General features: G+C 44.8%; 1 protein-coding gene across 1 annotated transcript in view; it reads right to left on the reverse strand.

The window, feature by feature from the left end:
* LOC130537751 (roundabout homolog 2-like) overlaps positions 1-23,694 on the reverse strand; it is a 64,656-nt gene extending 40,962 nt beyond the window's left edge. Inside the window, exons 1-2 of the mRNA XM_057054761.1 lie at positions 23,078-23,694; positions 19,292-19,618 (exon numbers count right to left, since the gene is read on the reverse strand). Of these exons, the coding sequence (XP_056910741.1) occupies positions 19,292-19,618; positions 23,078-23,312 (562 nt within the window). The 5' untranslated portion in view covers positions 23,313-23,694. The remainder of the gene's footprint in view (positions 1-19,291; positions 19,619-23,077) is intronic.
* Between the last annotated feature and the right edge of the window lie 3,053 nt (positions 23,695-26,747).

Genomic DNA, 26,747 nt, shown 5'->3' on the forward strand with positions numbered 1-26,747 from the left:
GTTGTTCCTTGTGGAAAAACAGGCTAAATTAGGGTATTTAAGATTCTCCCTTTTGTTAAAACCTCTGGATTCATTCATGCATCCACCCACCTCCACTTCCACAGACCCCTATTTTGTGTTTTGGATTAGAAACAATATTCACACATTTGCAACCCAACCAGCAGGGTGGTAGAAACAGGTTCAACACCAGTGATTACAATTATTTAAGTGTCTGATTTACTCTGTGCTAAACATACGAGCACCATACTTTGCTTTTTAATCTATGGCTGCACGGGGGACTCTGGAACGGCTATCAGTGCACGTCAGGAGAGAACTGGGGGATATTCATGCACGTGCTGGCGGTTTCGCCCGCTAGATTACTGCCAAGCTTTAATGTCTGGTATCACATCTCTGCTCCGAATCCTCTGGGAATCTTTCCTTCCACAGCAGGCTGCTGCGACACTTCTGGCTCAACAAATGCAAGAAAAAAAAAAGAAAATATTACAGCACAAAGGTGAGCGGACTCCTCATCCACTGCGGACGTTTTCAAAAGCCGCGGTTTATCCTGCGAGTGCTAGCGCCTTCTTCACGAGCACGTCGAAGCCCTGGAGGAGTCGCTTGCACCTCGTCAACCATTTGGTGCAGGTATTAAACCCTCCCCCCTTCATAATCTCCTGGCAGGGAGATGGGGGCAAAACGTAATCAGCTGAGATAACTGGGCTATCACAGAGGTGTAGGCTTCTTTATCCGACGTTTTTTTTTTCCATATTAGGTTTAGAATAAAAGAAGAAGAAGCACTAGAAACTGTTCGCTCAATCGTCGGCATCTCACGGACGCTGTCAGAGTTGTTGCCGAGCAAACAGGGTTTCTTTGTCTCCTTATCATTTAATTGATCAGTGGAACGATCAGTAATAATGAATTGTTTCTGAGCTAATTCCTAAATTACAGAGCACAGCATGTAGTAACAACTTCATTAGCTGGGGCTGGAGGTTTTATCAGAATGGAGCCTTCCTAATGGGGTGACATTCAACTTGGGTGCGCCAAACATTACAATTAACAAAATATCTTTGAAAGGAATTACCATATTCCTTCCCGAACAATTACAGTTGTATAAATTCCACCCGAGCCTGTTTGTTCTGGTGCATTTTTGTTTGAGGAGCGTGTATGAATTAGTAATAACGCGGGCGATCCCTGTGCTGCAAAACCGGTTAGAGGAGAGAATGAATAATTATGTATGAGGACGGAGGGGGGGCGGCTGGAAGCAGCATCGCAGATGAAAAGAAAAAAGCACTGCACGATAGAAAGATGTGGGGGGATAGAGTGTAGACAGGGGTGGGGGGGTGGGGGGTGTTATTCTGGATGGGTGGTCGTATAGTTTCAACCGTGGTGGGTTTGCACGGCTGAGTAGAACTCGCTGCGGCTCACTCCTGAAAATCCTCACCCACACAGACTTCCCCAACTGTCACATGCCAGTGACCCCCCCCCCCCACACACACACACACACTCGCATACACACACAAAGAGAAAGAGAACAGCCATTTTCATTAACAGAACCACTGGCACACTCAGCCCAGCTGGTCCCTGACTCGACACTGGAACTGCACATCTGGTGTCAAAGCTCTGTTAGAGGGAGTCCATCTGTTGGGTGGAGGGAGTGAAGGGGGGGCAGGAGCAGAGATGGGGGAGCGATAAGAGATTGGGGAGGCAACAATAATGGGGTTCTCTTCATTGATGCCTCAGCATCGGTCCCACGCACATAAGAAATTGATGCCTTTTTTCAAATGGACCTCGGTGCGCATTAGTCCTCTTCCAGGTAAGAGGATTAGATGTCGGACTCGAGTTTGCCCTCGGAGCGTTCGGAGCTAATGGCAGGGAACAGATATCATGGTTAATGGACTCTTAGCACAGCACAGCATACGCGTTCCCTGTTTTGTCCGAGTGGAAACTTAACATTACATAATGTACTGCATTAATAATTATTAAGTACCTTAATGTGACATTGCTTTCCAGTTTAACGTCTGCGTTCTTCGTGCTGTGCCGTGTCGTGTTTTTCATTGTTGCGGGACCCAGCGGTCCGTTTGAATCAGAAGCCACCGCTCTTGAAGGCATTCCCGTATAGAATCCTTGCAACGCTCCAATTAACTCCGTTGAGCTGCGTTCATACTCGAGTGGAAATTACGCATGCAGCTCAGCAGAGTGGTTGATTGGACACGGCGTGCAACAGCGTCGCAGAGACGTTCCATCAGGAGTCTGAAGCACAAAGCCAACGTGTCGACATTAGAACAAGCTATTACATTTCAGTTATCTGCCGCGGCGCTGGCACGGGCCCAGAACCAAGAGCGAAGGCTGTACAAATGTTTGCGTCCCAGAAAGTGGACAGGTGCGTGACCAGAAAAATACTTTCCCCCCGCTGATTGCATTAACATTGACTCTCAGTGTCCCCCTGTTCATTTTAACCGACCGCTCTGTGACCAGAGGGCCAACAAAAATGTATGTTTAGCACGCGAACATTTGTCTATGTAAGGCTAAAGGTCAGACGGACACACCAGCGGTAATGTAGTTATTCCCGTAAAGACACACAGAGTACCTCCTGCCGCCACTGGCTGACTGAATCATGCTTTTATTAATCCTTGATCGGAATTCAAGCTAGAGCATTATCCACTTACAGTTATTAATGCTGCTATGCTCTCTCTCTCTGTCGCCCCCCCTCTCTCCCCCTCCTCTCCCCCTCCTCTCTCTCTCTCTTGCTCTCTCTCTCTCAGGCAGTCAAAGGGACACAATCGGCCCACACATTGGTGCCGTCAGGGAACTTGTAACGCCATGTTTAAGTTGCTGTCACAAATGAAATGTGCCTAATTCTAATCGCTGAAAAATGTACCTAAATGATCCAAACCGACACAGAAGCGCAACACGCCACCGTTTTATCGTCACACCAATCAGGAGAAGTTACCGCGTCCTAATCGAGCCCTTGATTTTTGATGAGACACCAGGAAAATGCCCCTAAAAGCACGCTTTGTTTTTTTCACTATACTTAAACTTCAATGTTAATTAGAAACCCAAAGACATTTTTTCCCCCTTTTCTTGTCAGCGTTAATTAAAAATGTGCACACTTCACTACTTTTATGACGATGCATGCAGAAACATAAGAGGGAGAATGAAAGGGGGGCGAAGGATGGGAACTGACTTTTAAATCCACTCTGCGTGTACGTTAAAGGGACGCAGGAGGACACCGAGATGCTGTTAAGGTCTGCGGTGCAACACGAAGATGTGTAAAAACCAGATTTATGCAGCATTCATTTGTTGCCTTGTAACACAACTGTGAGGAATTTGCATCGCTTCCAGGCATTGCAGCTAAAAGCTGTATCCACAAAGCAGCTTGGCAGGTGCAGAGGGAAAATATTAGGAACCAGCCTGGGTGCAGTCTGCTGGATTTATTTCAGTGAGTCATATGCCTTTTCTTTAAACCTTGATCTCTGCATCGATCTCTAGTTTGGCACAGAAAGCCAGCGGCGGCTTTGGTCGTATCGAAATCATTCAAATGTCAAAGATTAGCTGGCACCACCATCGCATTTAAGAATATTCGCCAGATGATTTTGGCTGATTTCTAATTGGCTTTTTCTTTATGAAAAAGGTGGTTTGATATTTATAGGCTATGCTACAGTGAAGCTAAATGCTAAAAGCTAAATGTTTTTAGGCCAGGAAATCCAACAGAATTTCACGGGTGAGAGGCTGGAAGATCTTTCTTATTGCACAAATGTGATTTGAACCATTACGGGGAAATAACTGTCAGTCCATTCTGACACTCGGGAGTCTTTTCTGAGCTGCGTAATTGTCCCTCCTTTGGGAATCGCATGTTTCCTGCAAGATTTTCTCACTTTGGAATCGCAGACTGATACAAGGGGAGAGTGGCGGGCTGTTGAACCCGAGCCAGACCAGCTCAACAGAGGGCGAGGAACCCATGCAGGGAAAAAGGAATCAACAACTGGGGCTGGATCTGCCTTTGATGGTGAGACATGAGACATGAGAAGTTCGGTGGGTGGGTTGAGGGGGTGTGTTCAGTCTTGGAGGGAAGCAGGTGTGTGAGGTGGTGATAAGGACTCCGTGGCAGCTACTTCACGCGCGCGCACACGCCTCACAACACACAGGGATAAACACGCGGCCGAAAATGCCACTCGCTGAAACAGCTCGTTCAACTTCCAACATGAAATTGAAATGGCATTCCTTCAAATACTTGCACCGCTGCAGCCCCCCCAGCTCTGTCGGCGTCCTTGCATCAGGAGGAACAAACACAAGGAAAGAGCAGAGTGATGTGGAAAACGGAAGCTAAGCTAGGAGGTGCGAACACACTGCGTACACAGTGAACATTAACGCGCGGGTGTGAATGCACCACTAGAGAGAACGCCGCACGAAAAATGTAATTCATGCACGGTTATTATTAGTATTAGTTTATCCTGTTTATTCTACACTGCATTCTGATTAATTAGGGGTTGCTAACTGTGATGCTATAGGGTGCAGATTTTATAGATACATTCTAATTATTAGCTTGCAGTTTATTAAGTTAGATGAACAGCTGCTGGTAATCTGATTGAATCCAGACCAGAGAATAGCAGTGGCCACCAGATTGGCGTATGGGGTATTCATGATTTAGCATCTATAGTATAAGTGCCATTTTGTCAGAATCAAAACCCCAGATAGCAACACAACATGCACCTGGTAATGAGGGGCTGGAAAGGAAACGTAAGCGAGATGAAGAAGAGGCAATTAGAGGCTTTGCGATCAAATATTGTGTTCATTTGGCAGGGAAACTGCATTAAAGCCTGATAAACATGGACATACATGCACAGCCTCGTCCATATAGGGATTTTTTTTCTCTCAGTTCGACTTCACACAAGCAATTAACGCCAATCAGGGATTAATTATGCTAACAAAGGAAAGAGAAGAGTGGTTGCAGAATTGTTTTCAGCATCATGGGCTTTTCTCTGTGAATGTGCGTATATTTCTCAGTTATGTATATATGTATGCACTCAGCGATTTTATGCTAACTAAAAAACAAATAGATGGATTTTATAATCAGACCATAATTGAAAGTCTGGGGATTTAAATGGCATTCAAGAAGTAGATCATTTGGACTTCACTTAAATTAAAAAAATGTTTTCTTTTAAAAATAGTGTTTTTTTAAACAGTGCCTCCTCTGAATTAAACCACCGCTATTAAAGGGTAAATACATGGCAGGAGCTATGAATAATTAGAGACATAAATCAAAGAAATGGACTTGTATCCATAAAAGAAAATTACAATAATAATAAAAAAAACAGATTACTGACTTAGAGGAGCGGAACAGAACTCATCGTCTACCAGCAGCACCACAACTGCAACAATGCTAACATTTAACAGTGAGTTTTAAAGCAAGGAAGTCAGGAAGAATGACACTCGCCTGAGGGAGAGTATGCTTAGAGGAAAACCTCCTCACCCTGTTCTTTAAACTGGGCATTAAAATAGAAGAGATAGCCTTGTCTGGGTTCGAGGCGGCACTTTGATAACGTGCTTTAATCTTACAAACTGTGGCTGGTCTGAACTTGCAAAGCCTTGAAAAGTGCTAGTAAAATCAGGTCAGTGACATAAATTATTTTAATAACCTCCTCGTCTCCATGCTAGGCTAATGAATTCAGGCATGCAAATTCACAAGTTAAACCAATTTTGTCAAGACGTAATTTGGATAAATATAACCGTCCAAGTAAAATTATAAATGAAGGTATTTTTAGACCTGGACTAGATATCTATGAGCTGCGGAACATGTGCTTCCCAGAGAAGCAAACTCCAATCGTAAAACAGATGTTGTCAAGACTGGGAGTATTAAATGATACAATTTTAAGAGACTGGAAAGACTGGAAAGAGTGAAAAAGGGACTCCGTGTGAATAAAGTCCTCCAGTTGCATGCAGCTGTGCCGATCACGCCTGCTTCCCTGACATTCCGAGTCACATTCATTAACCATGAATGTTTTACGTATTCCATTAATTTTTTTGATGAAAATAAGAGCCTGTGCATTATCTTTGCTCTCCGTGGAGGGAAGAATGAGAGAGTCTGGAGGTGCAAATTGCTACTCTGGTCATGTCTGAAGAGAAAGATAAAATCTCGTACTGAGGGAAACCATTATATTACACGGATTAAAGTCGACATTTACCAAACAGAGCCAGTGTTTTCTAGGCTGAATTGATTGGGTTTTTAGCTACATCTTAAGCTCTGTTTTTTTTAACCTTAACATGGATGCCTATTTATTGTAAGTCTATGAAACAGGACATGTCTCACACACCTGTACCTCATACATCTATAAAACTGGGTCTGTATGACATGGCGTCATAATTATTCAAGCCCAACATGAACACCGCTGGGGAAAATGATCAAAAACTCTTTCTGTTGAAGGGCAGCAGGCAGATCAGAGGTTCACCACAGATCTCCTGATGATCTGCTGATCAAATTCTATTATGCTGTGGTCTGGTGGACTCACCAGTAGGTGGTAAATTAAAATAGAACAGAGCGAAAAGTCACGGTTCATTTGTATCTGTGAAACAGAACATTTTTAATTACGTTATGAGACGTTTCAGAAAGTGTATTGCTGGTTTTAGTTCAGGCTTCAAACGAACCTAATTACTCACAAATCAGGAATTATATGAGCTTCTACTAAATGCGATTCCCCTCATTAGTCCATCAATTTGGAAAGTTTTAGAAAACTGAATGAATCGCCCAGTTTGGAATATTCATCTCTGCAAAACTACAGCGGAAAGAACACAAACTGGAAAGGTTTGGACCTAATCCTTTAAGTAATGTGTTTGATGATGTTTGAGAGTTGAATAAAATTGCTGTGGGACACAAAAGTATTTGTTGGATGGATGTTTTATGATGTGTTGTTTATTCAAAGATTCCACATGGGAGCAGTTGTGATGCCTAATGAAAGCAGTGTAATTGCTCAATCTGGTTGGTGGCTTCATATCAAACCAATATGAAATGTTTACTCCACTCTAACCCCCCAGATTATCTTGATTAGGTTGTGTCTACTAAAATATTCTGCCTTGCAGTAGATCTCCAATGATGCTTAATGGATGAGGGGTAGATTTCAGAAGGAAGGAGCAGAAAAATAGAGTAGCCCTAAAGTAGCCACACGTTCATCTGTCTGAATGATGTTTGGTAAAAATCCACTTCTTAAAGATCCCCTTCAGCCTTGAGATCAGTAGTTTACCAAACACGTCACGTAAATCCGCACCAACTGCGATTTTTGGTCCGGCAAATTAAACAAATGGGGTCTTTTTGCTAATCTTCTCATCCATTTTCCACTCAACAAGTGACATACCTTAAAATCCAAATTAATTATGCTAAAAGCTCAAAAGGATTGGGCTGCGTTCCCTCCATAATGACATGCAAAACTGTCCATATATATGGATGATAAATTGTGCTCTTCATCTCATAAAAGTACCAAAAAAAAAGCCCTTAAGTGCAGGACTCTAACATTCGCTAAGCAAGTTCAAGCAGACCTCCTGACTATAATAAGGATGACTATAAATGCTTGAGCTCAGCTGGAAACGATGGAAAGAGATGCTCAATTTCAACAGAGCGGGCAGGTCAAGTGGTATTATCATAATGGTGTTGCTACAGTGAGAGATCAGGTTTGATTACCAGACCATGACCGTATTTCTCTCACTTGACTGTCTTTGTGGATGCGCCAAGAGCCCAAATTACTGCCCAAATCCCCACACAGACAAAACACAGCATCTAATGTAATCACTCAACTTCTTTTAATTTGGCATACTCATGCTGTAATTACACATTTACTCATGTTTAATTAAACGTCTGACCTTTTTCATAGGTTATTATAAGGTTCCAGCTACAAGGCACACGTAAAGCTGAAGTCAGTTAAAGTGAAATTATAGTAAATCCCAAGTTATGAGCTAATTCTGCCTCCTTCTGAACATATGATTAGTCCCCGCTCGCTCCCTGACCTGAAGGTTCTGGGAGGTAGGTCATCTGACCGCCGTCTCTAATGCAGGCCGACTCTCTTGGCTTTATTATTCACTGAAAATCCATCCCAACATCAACATGGTGTCATATAATAGGTCAGAAAAACACAATTGAGTCTGTGTTGTAGAGTTACTGTATTAAAGCCGATATGCTGAGTGGGGAGGACAGAGAACAAATGTCACCCGGCTCCCAGTGAAGACCGGATGGAGGGCTGAGCCCGAGGAGAGGCTTAAAGGAGCAAACATGCCATAAACTGCTCCATTTGTGTGGAAAAGGAAGTGGCTGTTGTCTGGTGGGCAGCGGAGACACAAAGTGATGGTTACAGGGGTTCCATAACCGCCAGTAACTGCCTCTCTGCCCAACAGCCATCAGGAGAGATGACGAGGTGTGCGCTTGCTTTCCCTTTAGCTTCACTTTTAAACCCGGTGACAGAGAGCTGTCAGTTGCAGGGCTGGACTGATTTTTCTTTTTCCTTACTGGCATCCATGGAGAAAATCCTGGTTGGATTCAGAGCTGTCTGCCTTTTCAGATGCGTAAGACTGCTGGAGACAGGCGTAGCAGCTTTAAGCAGATTAATTAGGGTGTAGCGAAGACTGTGAAAAAAAGGAAAAAGTCTTTCTTCCGCAGATGCTATATCCAGTGACACAGCTTTGCATACCACCGGCTCCCTGAAATGCGAATAGCACCTCTCGCGTTTTCTTCACCAGCCCTCTCCCAGAAACACACAATTACAGCAGCGCACCCCCCCTGTTGGAGGGCAAAAAAAGAAAAAAAAAAGAGGTCTGCCATGACCTCCACTCATCCTGTCTTTCTCCGGAGTTATTATAATAATCACACCCTTCTCTCTTCCCCTGAATGTGTTTATCCACTCTGTTGCTTCCTCTCACTGGTTTTGCCTGGAACACATTTCGCCTTGTTAGCGCGCTTGTGAAGAAAAGGCAGAAAATGATTGTCGCTTCCTGCTGTTTGGTTTAAACGCGGTTGTGTGCCACGTGGACAAAAGGAGCAGCGGATACAAACAGACGATGCGGGCCTGCAGAACTGTGAAAAAGAACCCCTTGCTGCTGTCACTCCCTATATTTGTGTACCTGAGGCAGTACATGATAATCTAGCCAGGTTTATATAAGATTCGAGGCTTTCCCGCAACTCTTGCCTAAGTACTCCTCAAGTGTGTCCTGTTAATGCAATTACAGTTGTGGAATGGGCCAGAGCCGACCGGAGGCTGGGTGGGCTCTATTATTTAGGCGTTCAGAACCTTTAGGAAGTCCAGTTGCCTTCAAAATAAACATCCCAAACAATACTTCGGCATAGAGTTGAGAACCTACCAACCTGTACAGTGAAACAAAAAAGGTGGAACACGGAGGACAATTCTGGATGTAAACACGCCCGTAAACACCCCTCATCCTTGTTACCATTTCTGCAAAACCCCCAATTACACCATCGTAACTCACTGCACTGATTGATATTGAAGCAAAGACAAGGGCAGAAAATAGTACCCCACCCCCACCCACGGACTCCCCGCCTCTCCCGAATTCTCATCAGCATCATCATTTTCATCATTACATGAAATATGACCGAGAGCGTAATCCCACAATGCCGTGCAAATGTCGACGTGAGTTAGCGTCAAGAAGACACAAGAGATCTGCATGCATCATCTGGCCAGGAGAACATCACTTGTGGGGAGACAGCCAGAGGCTCAGAGGAGGGAAGGGGAGGGGGGTGGGTAGAGGGGGGTGGTGGTGAAGAGGAGAGAGAAGACGAGAGGGGCAACGGGAGCAGAACAACAGATGGGAATTGAGTGGAAAGTGAAAAGAGAATGAAGTGCAATATTGGGGAGGTGGGAAAATGGTGAAATGAGCGGGGTGGTCACCACAGAAGAGAGGAAATAATAGCGAGGCAATCAGAGGAAATGGAGGCATAATATCCCCGTGCTACATAATCTCCACAGATTCAAGCATTATGCATAATCTCCACAGGTTCCACAATACACCACGCGCCCTAATTCTGGGCCAATTATCAAGCGGGTGCCATTTTGTTGGGGTGTCGACACATATGGAAGGAAAGGAGTGAATGTTCACAAGAGGACCTCCTTTGCATCTTCAGTTCCACCTGAACTGTAGAAAGTTGTAGACAGCCGGGGGACGGCGTGCGCACGTTATCCCTGAGCTCTGTCTTTCTACATACTCTAATTCCCTTCACTGACCAGATTAAAGCCCCCAACGACAAACACACAGAAGCTGGTAACATCTGTTCTGGAACACACTGTCCATCCCTCCCCATCCTGAGCTCCGTTGGTCACTACTCAGTCGCAGTCCCCACGCAGACAACATCTGCAGCAATGGACTAGTGCACATTAACTAGTGGAGCATGAGACTGAACTAACCCACTACCTACAGAGCAGCGCCTGCTCCTCAGGACAACAAGCACTTGCACATACAAACGCTCCTCACAGTTTCAGCTCCTGCGTAATCAAGTGGATATCACGTGTGTCCATCTTGAATGATTTGACCTCAGATCAGTGCAACTTCTGATCCTCCGTTGTCTACCCGTGCCTTTCCACAAGGACGATTGAGCGGAAGTAAGAAGGAAAGAGTTGCAGCTCTTCACCAGCAGGCCGTTTCAGAAGACTCAGAGGAGAAGCGGGATGAGGCCAAGGAGCCTCTTATACAGTGAAAGTGAAACTTTTGCTCCCACAGCTGCGACTGCGTGGCGTGTCACGCTTTATTGTGCCTTAGTAAAGTGTGGTTAGGTGCGACGTTAAGCCTTTGCAGCTCCGCGGGATGCGGATCACATTTAGAGGCACGTTGACATTAAGCAAATGGGGGCCAGTGCTATTCGTGTGTAGGCAGCAGATCCTTATAAAGAAAAGGGACATTAATAGGGTTTTACCAAGTTTTACCATAAAGGGAGGAAGGCCAGATTAAGACAGACTGCCAGGCAAGAAAATGGTGTTCCATTTCAGAGAAGCTCCAGTCACCATCACAATGCTGCCCGAAATATATCTCCAGTAACCCAGTCAGTCAAAGGGGTCTCCCTGGTTTTGCGTTCTTCTAAATGTTACTCTGTATTGAATCGGCAGCCTGATGGATTGGCTGGGTCCCCTGTGCACTTTTTTACATTCCATCCATCTGATTTCTCCTTAACAGTGGGGGTTGGTGGGTGGCTGGAGCCTATTCCCACAGCATGCGGGCAAGAGGTAGGGGTAGACCCAGGACAAGTCACCAGCTAATGGCAGGGCTAACATATGGAATCAAACAACCATCCACACTTACATTCACAGGCCAATTTAGAGTCTCCAATTAACCTATTCTCCAACTGGTGGCCTGCTTAGAGTGCACGTGAGCAAGACTAATTGGGAAAAGAGGTGAGTAACAGGAGATGGAGGGAAGCATTATAGCAAAAGTCTGCTAATGCTGTGATTCTTAAAAGGATTCTTGAAGTATGGGTCAATCAGTCCAAATCTAATATCCAGGTCATGCTTTGCCTTTCAGAACACCAACAATTGCCTTGCAGGCATATTCCAGAGAGGAGGCACTCATCTTTGATGCTCCTCTATGATGCTAGAAAAAGACGGTGGACATATTGGAACGCAGCATTTTATGGATTTGTGGCAGATCAGAAAGGGAAGCTCACTCTGTCCCATTTAGAGCTTTTATTTATGAATTCGTGTAACCTGGGCAAAAAGCACAAGGAAACAGGTGCTGCAGAGTGCGGTCTCTGGAGATCGGATAAAAGAAAGACACTTCGTTCGGTGTATTTCATGAATTAATCAGCCTCCCGGATATTCACTTTGGTTTTTTACCCACTCAGGTGTGTACTGGGAACACTGGAGGTGAGTTCACTGCTGCACTGGCACTCATCACTCTTCATGAATCACGGAGGAGAGAGTTGTTTTCAGGACAAACTGGTGTGATGGAGGTGAATGAATGGCCAAACGGAAGTCTGGAATTTGACACTTAGCTGCTAGAACAGGGCTTTGGCCTAGATTGGTGGAATGTTGGGCAGAACACATAAATAATAAACCGAGCCCCTGCGGCTGGCTGATGATGTTCTTTACTCTCATCACCCCAGCCAGACAGGAGACCTCAGAAGGGAGTGAAAATACAAGCTTTATTGAAACACAAGTTGAGCTTTATTCCCAGCTTAATATACCAGAAAAGTAACAACTTTATTACTGAACTGCGAAACACCCAAAGCCCTCCGACGTTCCCATTGGTTGTTTTACCAACTAATATTTCCAAAGGCGCTTATTTGGCCCGTGCATGCAGAAATTGCACAGTGCACGGCAACAATTATAAACTATTAGCATTTCCCTGCAAGACACATGACTTCACTTTGTCACACCCAAATGCACAAGCAAGTACAGGGAGTCACTCATGCTTGCACACTGACCCACACATGCACATAAGCTCAGAACACATTCAAAAGCAGCAATTTGAATCTTCCTCGTGTATTTTTTTCTTTAATTTGTTTTCAAATATCGCTGCCAGACATCCTATAGCAGTTATGACGCACTAAGAAGAGAAATCCCACAGCCAGCTGCGGGTTCCATATGCACGCCAGCAGAAATAAGTCATAAGAGTGTGAATGCTGCATTCAAGGACCGCTAATGGAGTAGCTTAAGCCAGCACCATCTCATTTAAAAGGAGCCGTGCGGCCATATTTTAGATTCAAACGTCGAAACACGACTGCATTAAATTATAGCCAGCGTTGCATTGTGTGTGGCAGCACAATACATTACCTTGAAAGGTAGGGTGCAGCGTGCAATGAATCATTTCATGATCCATCACACCGGACGCCGGGGTATGAGCCTTGCCGCGTCATACAGCAAACATGCACACAAAAAATAACATGATTAAAGGGTTCTGCGTGCATGGGTGAGTGTAAATATATCAGGTATCGAAACATTAAAAAGAATTATCGGGAGTCATTTGTAGCACCCTGAAAAAACCAAACCTGAGGCTACCTTGACAGTAAACATATTTGCTAGTTTTTTTTTTCTTTTTTGGGTCGGGGGGGGGACAATGTCAGATAGTGATGGAGAGACTGGCAGATGCTGGCGTCCACACTGATGTGCTGGAGGATTTTCATTTCTGTGGCACAACACCTCGGGCAGACAGGGATATTTGGTTTATTCATGAAGGGGCTCCTCCGTCAAGGCTTGTGTGACAGGTGCATGGGGGGGCAGCTTGACCCAAAGAGACCTTTACGAGTCTCACCTTCTTAAAGACCAGGCCCTTAAACTAATGAAGGAACAGTGACGACTGGAGCTGTCATTAGACTGGACTGGGCTTTGTTTAACCTTACAATATGAACATGTACAGCTGGACTTCACTAATAAGCCCCTGAGACAGGTTATTCATGGATGATGATCAATTTATTAAAACATCTGATGAAATAAATACTTACATAAGGACACTCTGCTAAATTATACAATATAATCAAAGGTAATTAAAGCTTCAATAGAATGTTTCAATATTAACATTGATTCTGTGATAAACAAATGAGTGATGACAAATATCGCCGGCCGTAAAATTTTAAGACAAAATTAGTAATGCGCCCTAACGCAGCTGGCTGTTGGTATAAGACAGAAATTCAAATCTGATACGCATGTGAGGTGGAGTCATTAAAGAGATGTATGAGAAGTGGAAGTGCCACAAGGAGACAATTTAAAAGTCAGATTCAAATTAAAGTCAAGCTGCCTATTACATGGCTGCTCATTTATATTGATGTCAGATATTCTCTTTCAAAAGAAGGGCTCAGAGAGTTTAGCAGGGTGTAACAGACACTCAGCGGCCATATGGAAGGTGCTATCCTGGCTCACACTGAGACGTGTTTGTTATTTACATACAACAGGAGGATTATATTAGCAAGACAATATGTCTTTATATAACATGCTTCGTCTCGACATCAAATGATGACGCAAACTGGCTAAAATCTTAAACGTATACAGACACACAGAGCTGTTTCTTTAAAGAATTAGGAAGCTTCAACGGAGTAAATCCAGTTAGCAGCGGGCATATGTTTCTTCCAACCAACTGTAAGAAAGTGCACCAAGGCTCTTAAAGGTGTTTGCATGGTCCAATTAACACCAGATGCTAGCCCGTAGCTAACTTACCGTACCTCCTAATACACAGACCTCCGAGGAGTGAGCATGGTCCAGTTAGCACCAGATGCTAGCCCCTTATCTCACTGTCTACAGCCAAAAAAATATGCATTCATTAGTTCCACTTGCCTGGTTGGACACCTCTATTTGCACTAAAAGTAAATCTCCTGCTTCCAAATCATCATGAAATAGCTAATATTTAATTTTCCAATTAAAACTAACTCAAACTACATTGACCCTGAGGGCCATGTTTGCTAAAATACATTTATGTACTTATTAAGTATTGTTTAATACAGCTGAAACATAAATTATGGGATTATAAATGCAAAAGATACTGTGGTGCAGTGGAGCTTGAAGACACATGCGAGGAAAAGTTCACAGTTCTCGCCTATCATTATTATTCCGCTCGTCTAAGACACATCTTCATGCGTTGGAAACATTGAAAGCAGGGCGCAGCAGGTGTATTTTTGTGATGTTTATTATGTGTTTGGTTTGGACTCTGATCCCAGTTGGAAAAAGTTCAACTCTGAGCTGATAAACGCTCCAGGGTAATGAAGCTTCTTCTTTTTCTCTGCTGCTCAGTCGTAAGAGCTCAGTTAGCGTTTTTCAGCAGCAATGTCAGCAAGAGAAGCAGAGAGAAGTGCTCTTGGTGCTTATTACTGGCCACCCGGAGCGACTGGATCTGATTAAGTGAACCCAACGTGATACGATGGGAACAGCAAACATCAAGCTGAAGCTAACTTTAGCAGGGAGCTTGAACCTTGGGCTAAAGTTCAGACGCATTCCAGTTACTGCTTTTGGTTTGGAATGTTTAAATGTTGCTAGTTGTGTGCAGCCTGCTGGTTTACAAGTAGTCGTACAATCGTGTTGTCTGAACACAGTAAGATGGACCCGCGGCAGAAACCTGCCTTGATGTGAGGCTGCAGTAGAGAAGGAAATGGCAGCGACGGCCTCATATTTTCCACCACCCCCGAGTGCTTTTAAAGAATTATGCTCTTGTACTGCAGGTATATTGACAGTTTTACACTTCTTAGTCATGCCTGCCTTTGAATAATAGCTCCTTTACCACAAATCCAATCAATGAGAGCACAGGAAATGATCATATTCATCCACTTACAAATTTCCATCTGTAATGACTCAGGTAAAAGCATGTTTAATGTGTATGTGAATACTAAAACTTCACTGATTCGAGTGGCTTTTACTTTTATTAAATCAGACATCCTAGACTTTAAAGGATCCAGCAGGATGTCTCACTAAAAAAGTTGGACCGAGAGTCCAGAAACGGAGTTTTGCTGGCCGGTACAGTGGCCGGTAAGGACTTATTGTGATCAGCTGGGCTGGCAAAACCCAGAACCCAGTACCAGTATAACGGGAGCAAGGCAGAGGAAAGCAAACAGGGGATAAGCAGACTGGGGGGGTTGGACTGGCAACAGATGGTGCAATGTGGCCAACCTATCTACTCACAGAAAACATTGACAATCTGCCTAGGAACACACAGAGCTGGCAGCCGCTCGCTTTGGATGTTGTAAATGGGTGCAATGATTAATGGCAACTTGCCACTTTCCACAAACACCAAAGAGTTACTCCCAACAGGAAAGCCCACTGAACCTCGGGAAAATGGCGTAGCAGATTCTCACAAACCCACTATTAGAGTTAACAATACCCGCAATTATCCGTGGCTGACCACGGCTCTCCTTCCTGCTGCCGCAACCAAAAATCTCAGACAGAGCTTTTGAATCAGCGGACAGAAATATGTTTGTGGAGAAAAAAAGGTTAAAGCTCTAGTTTGCAACATCTAGCCTGAGCCTCAGGTGGCACAAGCCGTCCCCTCTGTATGATGTTGCCGCTCGATGGTCCCAACAAGAGGCGAACTACAAACAGTGCAACAGGGAGCAGCCGTACGAAAACATCGCCTCTCTTTTGCTGCACTGTCAGTCAATAATCGTCCCAGTTTGTGCTGCTGGACACTCTGGTTCACAGCTCCTGGTTCCTTTGCTTATTTTCCTGTTTTGCCTTGTTTGCAGCCTATAGAAGGACTCTGAGGGAATCTGCTCTGCTATAAGGTTCATTCTGTAGGAAAACAGGATGAGACCAGAAGACCCTGGTACTGAAAAAGCGTATACATATATAAATCGCTGCATTTATCCGGAGAATTGTCCAGGTTCTACCCTGCCTTTGTCTGAAAGCAACTGGTTTAGGCTCCCATGTACCCACTAAGGGAAAATTAGCAGAAGATGGATGGGTGGATATCAGCGAGGAAGGCCAAAGGTCAGCAAAGATGATTTTATTTTCATTTGAAATGAGATTACTGTGAGATTTGGGGTCAGATTGAGTGGTTAATTCATTTGTGCTGAACTTGGTAACATTGAGATGCACCAGACTAACATAAATCAACCAAACCCACAAGAGCAAGTATGGAAATATGAAATTCATGTCGCCTATCTAGATGTGTCACCTACAGCATCTGGTAAACTGACTAATAACCTTTTTTTATCACTGCTGATGCCGTCTTTAGTCTATTTTAAGAGACCCCATATTTCTGTTGACAAACTTGACAAAATCCTATCACAAGTATTACACTGGAGGAATTGTTGCCTTGGACCTTTAGATGCAATTACCACTGTGCACTACAACATATTACTGAATTATCAAGGGTTCCGGAGGATTAAACTGATGGTTGTCTGGCTGAGTGACTATATGTCTAATTCACTTAGAGGAGTCAAACAGCTCGCTCTTGGGTCTCGCACTAATGAACACTCCTCAATCCGCCCACGCCACCCTTCAACACATCACTGTTTACGTCTTTCTGTCCTTTCTTAATAGTTCGGGGGAGCTGCTCTAATTCCATCAACAGCCACTCACTCTGATGATTAGTGCCAGTCCACTGGTGGCCTGGAGGTAGCACAGTTGTTTGTCCGCGCAGCTGCCGTCCCTGGATAAATATACCAATGACGACGGACGCGGTTGTTGGCCTCCTGTGATTGTACACATTAACAGCAGGCGGTATTAAAATTGCATGCGTGTAAGATGGTGGGGGACTGATTCTCTTACTGTTGTGGCAGTAAGAGAAACAGTCTGGTTTATCCAACCAAGACACAGGACCTTCTAATAATAAGCAGACATGGCCTCATTTCGCTGCAAAATGGCTGATGTTATCGCTCGTGTCAAATATGCATCCGACAAGTCTGAGCAGGAAATAGAATTTCAATACGAGAGAAAATCCTGCAGTTTTGTGCCCAGCGAAGGTCCGTCAAATAACAACAGCACATGTTCTCATACTGCTCCGGGGTTACTTTTTTGTCTCCCTGGCGTCCTCCATTTGGATGTGTGGCTAGTGACTAGCTATTTATTCTCCAACAAAATGATTCCTAACGACATTCAGGAGGACATCGTCAACAAGATGGAAAAAGTTTCATTAGAACATCTGCATAAAGGAAGGTTAGCTACTGTTACAGCCCTAATGTCTTGTGCATCATATGGAATCTATAGACTGTCCCTTCAAATTACATTCTGACCGAAGCTCATAAAATGCATGATGAGCCACCAACATCGAGGTTGCACCCAAGGAAGCAGCTCCCCTGCAGTTGACTGTGTACTCAAAGCCGCTGATTGAGATACAATGCTACAGCTCATTAGCAATAAATGAGTGTGTGTGTGGACTCTCAGGAAATGGGCCGTTTTGAGCCAGACTCGGTGTCAGAGCATCCCCACAGCACTTTATCTCCCCGCCCGCTCACACCCGCAGCACCGCATGACAACACTGGCTTCGGCGGCACTGGCAGCATCCTGCTGCTCCTGAAGGGATCGTGCGATTATACGTCCCCGTAGCCATGATATTCTAAATTACAACAACACGACTGCGGGCTGCTCAGGCTGCTAGTTTGTGTTATTACTGTTTATTTTTAATGCACGAAAAAGCAGAAAGCAGTGTTAAAACTGAAATCATGTGTGCTGCAGCGTGCACACACTGATCCCTGAGGCGAGTTCATAACAGCCACAGGTAAAATGCATCACATTACTACTAAAGGCTTAAACGACAAAGGGCCCAAAGACAGTTCATTTGCCCAAAGAATGCTTCTTTTATATTCAATAACTGATATTCGCTACAATTTCCATGGTTGTTAACACAAATCCATTTACGCAGCACACAGACACACACACACACACACACACACAAGTGTGCTTATTTCAGGGAGGATTTGATTGCATTAAAAATGCTCCTTCTTCAGCATTGCTATTTGTTCAGCAGTATTGATTCGAGAAAGATGAGCAAACAGCACCAATGAAAGGAGACAACAGAGATGCAAGTGTCTAATGTGGAAAAGGCACTAAGGCAAAAAGAGGATGTGGTGCCCAAATACTCACAAAGATCTCTGGTAATGTTTCCACTGAGTGCCTATTAGGAGGGTTCTTTTATTTCTGCTTTATCTTATTTTTGCAACCCCGTTCTACAGTTTCCACTTTAAAGCCACATGGATTCCATTGCAGGAACCAGCTTGGCAGGTCTCCGTTTACATCCTATGGTAGCCATAGAAACGTGTCACTGGGTCCATTTCAAATCCAACTAGAGAGTAGAGTCTTTTCATGGAGTTCCCAATATTTTCCAAACATGACGATGGAGAGACAGTGTGAGTGTGCGCGCAGGCATGTATATCAATGTGTGCGTCTGAGCGTGTGCAGCTTGTTCATGGCAAGAAATCAGCTCAGTTTAGCACATAATGGAAATGCGAATAGCCCAGAGCGCTTCTCTCCCACACGGGGAGAAAGCTGGCTGGGAGAATGTTGTGTCTTTCCAAATCCAAACAGTGGAAAGTAGGTAGACGGGTTAAACTTCCTGCCCCCTTACTCTCCCCCTCCCTGCAGCACCATGCAACACTCTGCCCCTACATTACACAAACAGGTCAGCCAAACAGGTCCTACTAGCTATCTGAAAATGTATTCACACATGCTATGCACATGGTTTAGCATCCACAAGCACATGCTCGGAGGTTCAGTGGGTAGGTGATATTGCTCCTATTATGACAGATGACATCTTTTATTCCAACAGTCCAGACATTTCATGCTTGATTTAACCTGAACTCTACCTTTTTTTGATTCCCTGGCGACACATTTTTGGCCAGATTACCAACCCCTATTTCCCCATGCTGGACACAAACCTTTCTGCCCACAGGGCCCGACTGAGAGATCTGACTTACATGCCACTTCCAGCGATGCATTCCGGCTTACAGCATCTCCCAGATAGTTTCGGGCCACGCACACGTAGCTGCCGTCGTCGGGCTTGCTGCGGCGTCCGTGCACGATGCGCAGAAAGAAGAGGGACCCGCTGGGCAGCAGCATGCGGTGAGAACGGGGGTTGTCGCGGTCCGTCTCCACGCGCTCCCCGTCTTTGTACCATTCCACCGTGGGGGTTGGCCGGCCCTCTGCTTTACAGTTGAGAGTGGCCGGTTCCCCTTTGGACACAATCAGGTCAGAGGGGTGCTCCACGATGCGGGGAGGGGAGTCTTCCTGGCGAACACGAGACCCTGAGGAAAAAAAATTGCAAATGCAATAAATAAGTAGTTCTTAGTATATATATATGATGCATTGATTCAATTTCCTGCAAACACAGCAAAGCCAAGAAATGCTAAGCAGCATCTTCTAACGCACAAGCACCTGTCTAACCATTGGGCGACCACTGCTGCTAGAACTGCATACATTTGTATATTAAATTTGCAGTACACAGCCAGGTGTAATGTGATTACTCTCCTTGAAAGACTGTCAATTAGCGTCAGGTTCTTACTTGGCGGTGGCGTACGCATGCGTTTTAACTGCAGCCCACATATTTGCTCTCACGCAGACTGAGGCCGAAGAGTCATTACATCTTATTAGCTTTTTCATTAACGTGTTCCATCAAACGCCGGCCTCATCAGACATGTTGTCTCAGTGGGTGCAGAGCAGCAACAGCTACATTTTTCACTTTTGCACCCTAATGGCGGCGATATGCAAAGTTTACAAATGATCTCAGCCCCTTTAAAGGCTAGATGATTAAACTGGCAAGCAAGTGTTTGGATTTTAAGGAGAGCATTGAGAGGATGTTAAATCGCGACAATAAGAATGTCAAATTTAAGGACCCATACTCGGCTCATTTCTCTATTTACTTGCCTGCACGAAACAACTTTGATGCTGTTGGACTTCATCTCATAGATGTCGGAATGGATTGGCCCAAATGTAGAGCCACTGTTTGTTTACAGACATGACACTATCGCATCCCTCATCTGTTACATGCTGAACAAGCCATGTTAAAAGGGCTTCCTGTTCGCTTGGAAACAAATGCCGTCTTATTCCGAAGACATTAGTGCTGTAAAGAAGTAAAACTGAAAGAAATATGGAGATGTGGTAGTTCAGTCTGCAGGAGACTGAGCTGAGAAGCAGAGGGTTCCCTGTTCAAGCCCCGGTCCGGACCAGACTTGGGAGGTGTTCTGTTAGTAGAAAGCAGTGCCAGGACACCTTCTGAGCATCACCGAGGTACCCTTGAGCATGGTAACAAAACCCCTAATGCTCCTGTAGGGCTCTGGAGCTGGAGACTCATTCAGGGGTGGTGTCTTTGCCCATAAGCAACTGGGATATGCTCCAGCACCTTCCCTGTTACCCCGGAAGGGAAAAAGCGGTCCAGACGAAGAAAAAGAAGAATTTAAAGTGAGAAAGATGTTACGCAGCGTCGTTTGTGTTCCCAAGATGGTCATAATTCAAACTGAAAAGGTGGCCATGATGACTCGCCGTGCATCGGCGAACATGAGTGAAATTATTGTCGAACTCTATAATGTTGAGAGGTTTGTTATGAAAAGCATTCCATTAGCTGCCGCCGACATGCCACGCGTGATGATGTATGATGTTTTCAGCACGCTTTTAAAGCCACATACATACTACGTCTCCTGCTCAAGCAGCATCTCCGTGGCCCCGCGGTGATGCCCAGATAAACACGCTGCATGTGAAATACCAACGTCTCCTAATTGGCTGTCCCATTACCGGCTCTCTGCTGTGCCTAATGCAGTTTGAGGCCGTTAGCTGCCGCACAGCATAATTGAAATTAGGTGCTTTAAGTTGAGGATAGCTTGGTGGCTCCTGATCCCATCATCTAACAGCAAGAAGGGCCTGTGGGGTCCTGTCAGTCTCTCCGCTCTGGACTGGCAACCAACCACAGTGTTTGTCTGCATTCTACTCGTGCTCCAGCACCCCATGACCCTGACTATGAATGAGTGGGGTAAACAATGAATAAATGGATGGATATTTGTTTTTCATACGGCTGCTTTATTTCTGTACTGTAATAAACAGATGGATGGTTCGGTATTAATAACTACAATTCAATTAAAACGGATTTTTCTTTTCTCTCAGGTCTTTGGCAAGTCAGCCTAGTTTTGCGTCTCTGTCCATGGTGCTGAAGCTCCGAGGTCTCGCAGAATAAGTTAGATGTAGCATGGAAAGGCTTGTTAAATGGCAATTCAAATGGAACTCTGTCTGAGGTGACATCTTTCCACCAGAGGCACTAAATTTAGGCTTTGATTGTGGGGCAAAGAACATCCTTCTTTCAGGATGTCTGTTAGCAAAGGACTGGGTTTGACATTTCACAACAACAAAGTCCGTTGATGCCTCGCAGGGTCAGAGAACCTGCTGCTCTGTATGATGGACGACTAAAGGTGCATAAATCCACATTACCCCTGTGGCACAGATAAGATTTTCCAGACAAGAACAGATGCACATCTGAATGTCGTAAATACATATATATATATACATTGTTTTTTGCAGGGAAGTTCTGCTTTTTTAATAAAAGGAACAACATCCATTGCGACCAATCAATCAGTTCAATAAACACCATTAACTCTATAGCTGAATAACAATCCACAGCAGATCTATTAGTAATCCAAGCAGCCATGCAGAGATCCAGGACACAAAGTGAATATAAATTACAGTGTGGCGTTTGGAATAAAGAATGCCAGTAAAATGCAAATGATGGTGAGTGAAACTGCTGGATTATAGGTTACATTATATGACTATGCCTCCCTCATTGCTTTCCCCAACTAAAAACTTCAATGGACCACCAGAGCAGCCATCTGCTCCGCTGGCCTGTACCCTAACAACTGACCACATGTTGACGCTCATAACATTAGGACGCTTCCCAACAGTGCATCTATATCACTCACTGGATCTGGGGGGCTAACCTGCTTAGCTAAGACTGCGGAGACCCAATCTGGTTAGGGTCATGTTTAAGATACTGTTTGACATTAGAAAGAAAGGAAGCTCACTCTGAATACATACACAGTGTGCAGGCGGAGACACCTTTCAGCAGCAGCGAAGGCCCAGTCAATCCCTTCAAAACTGACCACTGAAGCTTGACGATTCATGGAAAAGACCTTGTATCTCTCACTCTCTCTCTTTTTTAACCAACATACACCTCAGAACTATCGTTAAACCCGAGAACAACCCAAATCATCAGCCACGGTTTGCACTGAACACACCTGTTCATTTATGCTACCGCTGATTTAGGTTTAAGGGTCTGCAGGGGACAAAGAGGCACCAAAATAAATAAATAAATAAATAAACACAATCCATCATGCTAAAAACAACACTTTGTACCAAAAACGTAAAAAGGTACAGCTGCACTTGAACAGACAAGCTGTGTGTGTGTGTGTGTGTGTGTGTGTGTGTGTAAATATATATATACATATGTCTATGTAATGTGGCATTTCACACCTCAAAGCTGGAAATGTGGCCAAAGCTTCCAAAGAATGCCTTCATATACTTAACTATGCACAGACCTTATGAATAACCAAGTAACCAATGTCTGCCTGAGCCATTTGCAGACCCCAGAAGAACATCCTTCATCAGTTCATCAAGAACCAATCTACTGTTTACCTGCGCAGAATAGGATGAATGCGCCTCAGCTCACAGCTCTTTAAGAGGGAAATTAAACCATTACAAACATTGCGTTTTTTTCGTGAACTTACCGTCAGTTTTGGTGTACAGAAGTCCACAGAGAAATAAATACTGTAGAGGACCCATTCTGGCATATTGGCCCCGTAAACTGCGGGCGCACGAATTCCTCTTCGAGCGGAAAGAAAGGGACGCGAACCCCGAGCAGTGAATCTGTCCTGTCTTCACTTGAGCGACTTTGTGGCGTTTTTGATGTTTAGGAGCACTAAACCAGTCACTGCAGTTAATTCGGTCGCTGACTGAATTCATTCACGGCTCCATTTCTCCCTCCTCTCCAAAAGCGCACCAGTGAGCGAGTGGTCTCGCCGACACGTTGGCAAATTTCTGCAGTCTTCAGTTGCAAACATCACCGACGCCCCGAGACTCTCCACTTAGCGACGTTCCAACACCCCCAGTCCCGTCCGACCGCATTCTGCCGACACTTCAGCGGGACTCACCGCAGGTACACGCGTCCATCCTTGCGCGGGACAAGCGGAGCGATGGAAGGTGGAGAAGGGATCCAGTCAGAGGTGAGAAGCTGCGCGGCGCAGCAACGCACAGCAGCGCAGCCCCTCCTCTCCAGCCTGCTGCCCGGGGAGAAACTAACTAACGGAATATAACATGAGGCAGCTCTGTGGCCGCGCGTTCAGCGAGGGTTCACGTTCTGGGTGTGGAGATTTCTCACATCACTTCATTGGGTTTGTTTCGGATAGGGGGGGCGGGGGGTTTATGCGCTGGTATTGATTCCTGTTCATAACTCACTTTTTTAGATTATGGACACGTTATCTGCATCAATCTGTCACGTTTTCAACACATGCGTCAAGTGGCGCTATCAAAGGTATTGATAAGACAATAAATGTCAATACTGAATGTGTCTGTGGCGGCAGCCAACAAGACAGTTATTCTCTTTATCGATTTCATCAATCTGAAATGATGCGTTCATTATTTATCTTCTTGATTTGTTTGGTGTGCAAAATCACTAAAATACTGCACGGGAAGACAAGAAAATAAAGCTGGATTCAATATATATATATAAAATATGTGAACCAAATGAATGTGTTGAGTTATTCAAAATGACCAAATTTAAATAAATAAAAACACAAATTTCCTCACCGCCTGTCATTTATTTTACCTACTTTTCTCATGCTAATCCTTTATGCACTGGCTGTCTACGCCATTCTGCAGAAGGCAATAATGGAAAATATATACATATGAAGCCCTCTGGTTTTACTCTGCGGCATTTATATTCATGTTCACGGTTGAGAAAAGCTATTACAACAGCTGTAAAAGAAAAAAAAATATCCTGCCTGCTGCCTGAGGGGGCTTATCCTGCCTGGCCTTGTTGTCAATATTGTTCAATATTGTCAATGGCATTAGAAATGCAGCGTCGCAGCGTGAGGTGAGAGTGAGCCGGGCTGCATCAGGAGATATTGATCAAATGGGGAAAATTAAACCATTTTTAGTGCTTTCTTCGCAGCAGTGGGTCGAAAAATAATTGTAGGTGATGGCTAAATTGAGGGGATTTGACCTGAAGATGATGTCTCCGGCAGAATCTGTCTGGTTCCGTCTCTTTCTGTTTAAATTTCACCGTCCAAGGCTTCTATGCAGCCGCCGTCCCGGCATACATCACCGGAACGGCCTTTGTTTTGGTGGCCGGTGGAAGAACAACAAAAAGATCTTCTCTGTTGCCGTTGGAAAAGCCCAGAGAGGATGGAGATGGTAGAAAGAGGGACGTCTCACTCTGCCCTGCGCTGGTCCATTTCCAAACTTTACCCAAATGGTGACCTTAACACATCGTCCCCGCTGTCACTCACAAGTGCAAAGACATAATAAATAAGCCTTTCTGGAAATGAATGACCTCACAAAGCCTGTCAAGGTGAGCATTAACGATTTAGGAGGGGGACACTTGAGGACAACATGTCCTGTAAGAACATTAACACACATTTGGGCTGCTTTCTATCATGAAGACGTGTCGGCTCCCTCCACTGAGATATGGCTCACACCTTCAACCATTTCTTGCTCTCCTGGCTGCTCAACGACAACCTACACTTCAACACACGGTGCCGATATTGTGCACGGTGGGCTGCGTCCGCGTGAAGCGTCTTCACGTATGGAACCAGTGGCAGAGGGAGCGAGAGGAGCTCTAAAATGGAGACGTCCCGAGCGAATGACACCTGTCATAAATAATTGTGGAAGGCAATTTAACATCTTTGCAGGTGTCAAAAAAGAGACGTGTGGCGTGAGGGGATGTGATGCTTATCTTTAAAGTTGAACACGATAAGGGAGGCGGACGAGAGCGCCCGCGTCTCTGATCACGCGCCGAGACAAACATGTTTCCAGGCAACGTGCAGAACGGTACATTTAAAAGGTAAAATCTGAAAGGCTCCCATCTTTCATCCACCCCTCCCCCCCTCACGTTCACACATAAGAGATGGTGTCAAGGTCACAAGTTGCGTCTGCACCATTACCTACTCCACGCCATGTTTGTCCAAGCCAGGAGTGTTGGAGGGAACAGATGGTGTGTGTGACAAGTGTGTTGGACACAGGCAGGCTCAGCCTTCCTGAGAGCAGACAGAGCGGACATGTGTCCTGACCACAGAGTCTCAACCTGCACAAGTGACAAACGCCTGTCTGGAAGCCTCGGCTCTTGACTCTGAGAGCGGCCACAAAACGATCCAGCCGTAGAAACGACCTTGAATGAGTGCACGTTTGCCCTTGGAAATATCCACCAGCCATCTGAATATTCTATATGGTTTTATTTAAAATAACATTTTGCTCTTGTGAGAAAGGTTCTGTTAGTAATACAGAAGTTCCATAAATGCATTTTCTTCCCCCCAGTGCAAGTCTACTGGTGTAAAAGATAATGATGAGCTCACAGCCGGACACAGGAAGTAGCTGTCAGCTGTGAAGCTCCCCCAGTTTTCACGGTTCTTTTCATTTAAATCTTGAAGCCTCTCGGTGAGCGACGTCTTTAGCCCATGACTGGAACTCAGGAGGACCCAGACTGAGTCTAGTCATTGATGGTAGGAACAAAACAGTGACTAAAAGCTTTACAAGACACCATTTATTCGACGCAGGCATCTCTGGGGGTCATGGTACGCTACCTTTCTACCAGTAGATGCGTTGCGATGCTACTTTTAGGTGAGGTCAGACTATAACACAGTGCAAAAGATGCTCGGAAGCATTTATGGTGATGTCACCTCTGTGGTAAATAGAACGCACCACAACGGTCAAGATATCCCAAGGTGCTTCACGGAGTGGGGTGGTACTGGGACTTTTCTCAGTGCTCCAGTGATGCATCAACCAATTATGTCATCATTTTCATCTTCTAGTCTTTGACATCCAATTTAGCCAGTGAGCAGAAGGTGGCATCCACTGCTGTTATGACATACCTGTAACACCCTAAATGTGGCGCCCTGGGGAACAGTACACATAAAATTAAACAAGGTGTCAAACTGTGGGCACTAGGAAGCCAAATGAGCAGAGAGTGGACTTTAAAGGCCATTTTCCCTCCACGTGAATGACAAAAAAATGTATTTTTATACTATATTAAGAACATTATTGCTTCCTCCTGTTTACTGTACATCACCTCAGCCGACAGAGGTGCGCAGCTCCGGTGTGACTGTAATATCCATTTAGCAGCCTGATGTTTTCAGCTCATCACATTATGCGGCACCTCTCAGAGTCACTGTCAGGCCGCTCAAA

Source organism: Takifugu flavidus, chromosome 14 (assembly GCF_003711565.1).
Source record: "Takifugu flavidus isolate HTHZ2018 chromosome 14, ASM371156v2, whole genome shotgun sequence".
NCBI classification, from domain to species: Eukaryota; Metazoa; Chordata; class Actinopteri; order Tetraodontiformes; family Tetraodontidae; genus Takifugu; species Takifugu flavidus.